Source organism: Ilyonectria robusta (assembly GCF_021365365.1).
Source record: "Ilyonectria robusta strain PMI_751 chromosome Unknown BGZ61scaffold_211, whole genome shotgun sequence".
In the NCBI taxonomy this organism is placed as follows: domain Eukaryota; kingdom Fungi; phylum Ascomycota; class Sordariomycetes; order Hypocreales; family Nectriaceae; genus Ilyonectria; species Ilyonectria robusta.
This window is the reverse complement of record NW_025764645.1, coordinates 1-6,844: the sequence shown is the minus strand read 5'-3', so window position 1 is coordinate 6,844 and position 6,844 is coordinate 1. Positions and strand designations below refer to the sequence as shown.

At 51.8% G+C, this 6,844-nt stretch overlaps 2 protein-coding genes across 2 annotated transcripts; both read right to left on the bottom strand.

Annotated features, from left to right (window-relative positions):
* Positions 1-339: 339 nt before the first annotated feature.
* On the bottom strand, positions 340-3,987 carry BGZ61DRAFT_542699 (uncharacterized protein; the record flags this gene model as incomplete). Its single annotated transcript, XM_046255233.1, has 2 exons — positions 340-540; positions 1,702-3,987. The coding sequence occupies 2 exons, from the start codon at positions 3,985-3,987 to the stop codon at positions 340-342; spliced, it is 2,487 nt and encodes an 828-aa protein (XP_046092788.1).
* Positions 3,988-5,061: 1,074 nt separating this feature from the next.
* BGZ61DRAFT_488348 (uncharacterized protein) lies at positions 5,062-5,451 on the bottom strand (the record flags this gene model as incomplete). Its single annotated transcript, XM_046250099.1, has 1 exon — positions 5,062-5,451. One exon carries the CDS (start codon positions 5,449-5,451, stop codon positions 5,062-5,064), a length of 390 nt encoding a protein of 129 aa, XP_046092787.1.
* Between the last annotated feature and the right edge of the window lie 1,393 nt (positions 5,452-6,844).

Below are 6,844 nucleotides of genomic sequence, written 5' to 3'. Positions count from 1 at the left end.
AGCTGCTATAGCTACGATATATTGTGCCGACTCTTCAATCTACTGCTGATAGCCTATATGCCGCTGGGCTAGAAAGGCACTGCGGCTGGCTTCGTCCCCATCTTTGCCTGCCTCGGCCTCTGTATCTCCATGGTAGTAATAGCAGTCGAGCTGCCGGGCAACTGCCTTGCAGCTTGCATAGCTGCAGCAGAAGATGATGCCCTTCTTGCCTGCCTTCAAGGTCCTCGCTTAAGCTGCTATATGCTGCTTTATCTCTGCAATGCCTTGGCTGCTGCGGACCTTATAGACTTGGAACTGCACGTTCAGGCGGTGGCTGGAGGCCCAGATGTAGATGGGGTTCTACAGCAGCATAGCAGCCTCGAGGGCAGCCTGCTTATACGGCAGCAAGGTGCCGGTAAGGAAGATAAGCAGGCAGGCAAGGCCCTGCAGCTGGATCAGCCCCTTCAGCTTGGTTCGATAGCTTAAGGCTGCCGTGAAGGTGAGGTGGCATTCATCGATAACTACTCGGTTAAGCTGGTTGCTGATGCTGAGGCCGGCTGCCTACTGCAGGAAGCTATTAGTGACGGCAGCCTCGGCCGATATTACTGTAACTGTAGGCCAGGAATCCTGAGCTTCTGGCCAGGTCTTGCAGTCTAGGCCGGCATCCTGATAGCAGCTGACAAGCTGGTCCTTGAGTGCCCGATAGGGCGCAACTACAATTGTTATGCCGGCTTTAGTTAGGAGGGCTGGCATTATAAAGATTAGGTTCTTGTTGGTACTAGTAGGCAGGATGGCAACGAGGGGGGTCTGCTTGGCTGCAGCCTGCTAGATAGCTTCCTTCTATGCTGCTAAGTAAAACTTAGCTGCTGGATTCTACAGGGCTTGCTATAAAGTCTATAGAAGGAGCTGGTTATCTAAGGCTCTAATTATGCCTCCTCTTATAGCTGTAACTGCAGCTGACCCGGCTGTCTGTAGCAGCCCTAGAGGCTGGATTCTTTTAAAGGCTTTCTACTCTTTAGCTCTGCCTCTTAGTTTTAGATTGGCCCTACTTTTCTTCTTCCCTCTGACTGTTTTTTTTATGCTAGTATGAGCTCTAGCTGCCTTAATCTTTATATTAGCTGCTACTGCTTCCTCTTTATCTTCTACTTCTTCCTCCTCTTAAGCTTTAATCTCTCCAGTCCTTCTAGCAGCTTCTTCTCTTTTTTCTATATAGCTAAGAAAGTGGTGTTAGTGCTAACTAGCCTAGCCAAAGACCTCTAAGAACTTAGAGGTTAGCTGCTTGAGGATTTTAATAGTCACTTTATAGCCGGCAGCTGTATGGCTTGTGTGTGTAGCAGCTAGATCCTCAACATTCTTATAGCTCTCGCCCTCTTTCTCCTTCTTATCCTCTGCCTGGTTGGCTGTGCTAAAATACCCCCTCTGGGGCCCTCGGGCGCGAGTATGCCGCTGGCTGACGGCAATAGCGATATGCCGCCACTGCTGCAGCGTAATCCTTTGGCCGATATAGTGCTGGGTCTATTTGGCAAGGGCTCGAGATAGCTAGTTGCTATTCCAGGGCGTACCGGGCTTTTCGTGCTGATGCCAGATAAAGTTGCTCGGTAGATAGACCTTATCGCGGAGGGCTAGCCGGCTGCTCTCGAGCCGGTTTGTAAAGGGCTGGATGTAAAGTATATATATTACTAGAAGCTGCCCAACCCGGCCCGGCAGCATCCGAGGGATAACCTTAGGGCTGTTGAAGTGGGCAAGGGATTTGTGATACTGGCTGACTAAGACGACCTTGCCGTCGATGATAAATACGCTGCAGTTCCGATTGATGCCGTTGACGAGCTGCAGCCCGGTGATTTCCGGCCCTCGAAGAGGCTGGTTGGTTAGATGGATGAGGACTAATAGCAGCTCTTGGAAGTGCTTGACCTGCTGTAAATACCGCTGGACCCGGGGCCATTTCCACTCGCCCTTGCTGTCGAGGAACTCCTTCTGCAGCGGGCCTGCCACAAGGCTCTGGAGTATTTCCTTTTCCCGCCCCAGCAGGCCGTTGGTATGCATAAAGGATTGGCCGCGCTGGGTCTGGGTCAGATCGTCGCGAATAGCTGCTAGAGGGATGAGAAAGCGGCCTCGAGCTTCAAGCCCGGCTGTCTGCTGTATATAGGGCCCGGCTGGCCCTGCTGCCGTATTGCAGCTGCTGCTGCTGGAGGGCCGGAATAGCAGTCTTTCCCATAGAAGATCTTCAGCATCTGCCGTCATTCTGGCCACTAGCTGCCGGATGCTATCTATTGCAAGAGGCTGACCGTGGTAGTAAAGCAGGGTTCCTTCAGCATTCCACAAGACTGCAAGCCGGCTGCCGGTCTCCATTGCAATCTTCCGACCGTAGAGCAGCAGGCTCAAGATATAGCCCATTGGTGCAAAGCTGGTCTTACATAGCCAGCTCTCTCTTGCTGCATGCAGTTGCTCGGGCAGATCTGTCAGTGCCGCCCGCTGGCTGCTGGGGATCGCCGCCTCGGCTACAACAGCTCGGCCTGTATATACGAGGCCGGCTAGAGTGCCTGTAAATAGATGGGCCGGCTGCAGCTGCCCGGTTTGCTTGTTGATCCCCAGGACGGCGACAAAGTGCCACAGCGGGCTCGCAAAGGGGTCGGCAGGAAGGCGCTGCATCCAAAAGCTGGCTAAAGCCTGTAGGACCTCTTCTTCAACCTGGGCTCTTATCTTGCTATTGTCATGACTGTTACTACAGCCGCCCTCATCGTCCTCGTCCTCATCGCTGTTGTTGCCGCTACTATAGCTGCAGCCTGCCGCCACGGCCTGCTCGAGCCGACGGGCAAGCCTTGCAAGCTGGCCTCGCTGCATTGGGGTAAGAATAAGAGCGTGCTGTGTGGCTAGCTCGGCCGGCTCAAGCGTCCGAACCCGTAGGCAGTAGCAGAGAAAGCGCTTGCTATAGCGCAGATATCGATCCATGCTGTCCTTTTCCTGCAGGGGCCCAAAGGGCCGGCTGTGAGTCTCCTGCAGGTGGGGGCTGGCCAGGTAGAGCCGGCCGATGTGCGGCAGCGCCCCGAGGCCGGCGATGCAGCGGCGGAAGAAGACCCGGTCTAGGGCTTCAACAAGCATCTGTAGGTCCGGCTCGTCTGCTTGCTGCGGCATCCGGCTGGCGGCGTGGATTCGGCCTAGGTCTCGGCAGCCAAAGTGATCAACCCAGCCGGTGCGCCGCAGCCAGTTGGTGATCTCATGCTTGTATATGCTGCCTTCAGCCATCTGGAGCAGCTTTTCCTGCTGCTCGCCCTGCTCGTGCTCCCACTGCTGCTGAATAGTTGCTACAAGCTGAGCTGTCTGCTGCTGCCTCTGCTGTGCCTCTGCTCCATTCTCAGCATTGCCGGCTCTTAGCGGTGCTGGCAGGCTGGGCTCCATACTGCAGCTCGGGCTTGGGCTGAAGGAGCTTGAACTTAAGCTTGAGCTTGGGGCTATTGCAGCAGCAGTCAGGTTAACAGGAAAGTAGGAGCGCCTAGCTGGCTGTGTAAAGAAGGTTTGGGCCGGAGCCTGATACCAGAGGCCTGCTCGGGCCTGCTCGCTGCCGGCTGCGTGGAGCTGGCTGCAGTGTGTTTTGCAGAGCTTCCAGTTAACCGTTAGAAAGCTGGGGCATCTGCGGCATCGGAATGCGTAGTGGATAGGGAGCCCGGCAAAGGGGGCTACTGCTGCCTCTTCTAGGTCTTGATCCTGGCCTTGCTGGCTACCTTCCGGCCTCTTGTGCAGTAGCTGCTGCCGCCAGCCAGAGCCGCTGAGGTTCTGTTGGCTATAGTGCTTAGCAAGAGCCTGGCGTATAGGCCAGCTAAGGTCGGTATGCTGCTTTAATAGATGACTTGGCAGGTCGGCTACAGCGTAGCCATGAGTTGCACAGATAAGAATAGAAAGGCAGGGATAGTAGTAGAGCCAGCTTTGGCTTGAAGCTATAGCTGCTGCTGCTAGCTGTTTTTGCTGCAGTTGGGCAGCTCTTTCCCTATCTTTTTCTTCTTCTGCTGCCATCTTTTCTCTTTTATTTCTTTTCTTTAAGCTTAAAGAGAAAGGAGAAGAAGAAGATAAGGGTAAGGGGAAGAGAAGAAGAAAAAAGAGAAAAGAAAAGGTCTCTCTCTCTCTCTCTCTCTCTCTCTCTCTCTCTCTCTCTCTCTCTCTCTCTCTCTCTCTTTTGCCCCTTTTTGCCTCTCTCTGATTGGCTCGCGACCGGTCATCAAGTGCGACCGGTCATCAAGTGCGACAGTCCCCTGCCGGTGGAGGCAGCCGACAGGGGGCTGCGGCGATTTGGACCAATGGCGAGTGGTGAAGCCGGTCATCAAGTGCGGCGGCGTCGCACTCGATGACCGCGGACTCGCGGTTAGGCTGGTCGAGCCCGAGGAACTTATACCACCAGTGACTAACCTAACCGAATATCTCAAGGGATTCAGCGGTTAAGCACTTGAGTATGTCAATGGTAACACCATAATTGGCAGATGTCTCCGTCGTATGGGCCGCAGCCAGATCGTCCGGGTTCTCATATCGTTCCGCGTCGTCGTCGTCATTGTCTTCTTTAAAGTCGGCCTTGGTAGCGCCACGCTAGCGAGTATGCTTCTTGCTGATGGCAATGGCAATGTGCCGCCAATCCTGTAGGGTAATTCTGCGGCCCATATAACAATAGGACTACTTTGCTATTGCCCTTAATATCCGGGTTCCCTCCTACGGCTCGTTCTCATTATACCAGATAAAATCGCTTGGCAGTCTCATCTTACTATACATAGCCCATCGCTCCGCCTCCCACCAATCAGTAAGTAGCTGGATGAATATAAAGTATATTACTATAAGCTAGGCGACCCGAGGCGGCAAGAAGCGTAGTATGACCTTGGGGGAGTCGAAGTGTACCAGCGACTTGTAATACTGCGTCACAGTAACCATTTCACCATCAATAATAAACACCCCCCAGTCGCAGTTGATACTATTAACCCAGCGCAATCCCCCAAGCTCGTCACCCCATACCAGTCCGCCTCCGCCCATATAAACCAACAGCATCAACTATTCCTTAAACTATTCCACATCCTTTAGGTACTTATAGATGCCTGCCCACTTCCACTAGCCGTTTTTATCTAGGAACTCTTGCCTCCGCTTTCTACAGACAAGGTCCTCGAGCATCTCCCCCTCCTTCCCAGCTAAGCCATTACTATATATAAAGAACTTCCCCCGCTGCGTCTGTGTCAAATTGTCTTTAATATCTGCTAGCGGTATCGTAAAACAAATATCATCCCCTTCCTTAAACATCAGCTTATTCCATAACAGGTCTTCCACATCCGTAATCATCTTATCTATCATACCCCAGATGTCGTCCATGGGAATCGGCTTCCCCATAAAGTACATAAGGTCACCCTTCTTACTCCAAGACACCATCAGCCAGCTGCCTATTTCTCTTGCAATCTTGCGGCCATAGAGGAGCAGGCTAAGTGTGTACCCCATCGGCGAATACATCGCCTTGCATAGCTAGGCATCCCAGACCTGGGCAAAGCGCTGCTCGAAATCTCCCATCCCCAATCGCTTCTCGGTCGGGATAGCATACTCCGCCAGCAAGGCCCTTCCCACATATACCATACCTGCCAGCACGTACGTAAAGAGGTGGGCCGGCCGGAGCTGTCCAGACTCGCCATCAATCCCCAGAACGGCAACGAAGTACCAGAGCGGACTGGCAAAGGGGTCTCCGCCCAGACGCTACATCCAGAAGCCGGCTGACACCTAAAGCAGCTCCTCCTCTAGATCCTCTTCCAGCCAATCTTCATCCTATAAGTACTCCCATAACATCTCAAGGCTCCTCCGCTAGCTGCTGGGGAAGCCGAATCCGTGCGTCTCTAGCAGCGTGGCCTCGTCTAGTAAAAGGACATTCAGGCAGTAACATAGGAACCGCTTCTAGTATATCAGATACCGATCCATACTAGTCTTCTCCTGTAGCAGCCCGAACGGCCGACTGTGGGCATCCTTCGGGTGAGGGCTGGCAAGAAGCAGCCTTGCCATCAGAGGCATGCTCGAGAGGCCATCTATATAGCAGTTGAAGAACATCCAATTAACGGCCGTAACCAGCCTTTGCAGCGCGTCGTCTTCCGGGCCTGGCATTCGACTGTAGATGTAAATTCCGCTTAGATCTCGTTTTACGAAGTGGGCAGTCCAGCCGGAATGCTTCAACCAGTTGGTAATCTTATACTTAGCAGCCCCGTCGGCAAGAACCTTTTACATCCCTTCCTGCTCGGTCTGATTGTATTTCCATTGCTCCTTGATCTTAGCAATTATCTCGGAGTACTGCTGCTAGTCTCCTTTTAGAGTAGCTGCAACTTCTTCTTCCTTTCCCCCTCCTTCTTACTCCCCCTCCCCCTCTCCCTCCTTCCCGCCTTGACTAGGGCCAGTAATGTAGAAGTAGTAAATAGCCGATATAGGTTGAGTAAAAAATATCTATATCTTAATACTAGGCTGAGGCTTTGTATGATCTTTTAGGCCCTTAATATTATATTTTATATTGTGGTGTATCTTTAGATACTTTCTGCTATAGATAAGGAATCTATAGTAATTATATATGAATTTATAGTATATAAGCAGACCCTCGATCAGCAGCCTTAAGTTTAATAGTCTATAGCAAAAGTTATCTTTTAGCGGCCTTTATAGGGTCAGGTCGGCATATTTAGCTAAGATAGCCTTCTAAGTCTTGCTGCTTATATTAATATACTATACTTAAAGATAACTACTGAGATTCACTACTGCATAGCCGTAGACCTAATATATTAGGGACTGGTAGCTTGTGTAATAGATTAGCTAGCTATACTCTTCTTCTATAGCCCTTTCTATATATTCTTATAAAATCTTTAAACCTCTCTCTTCT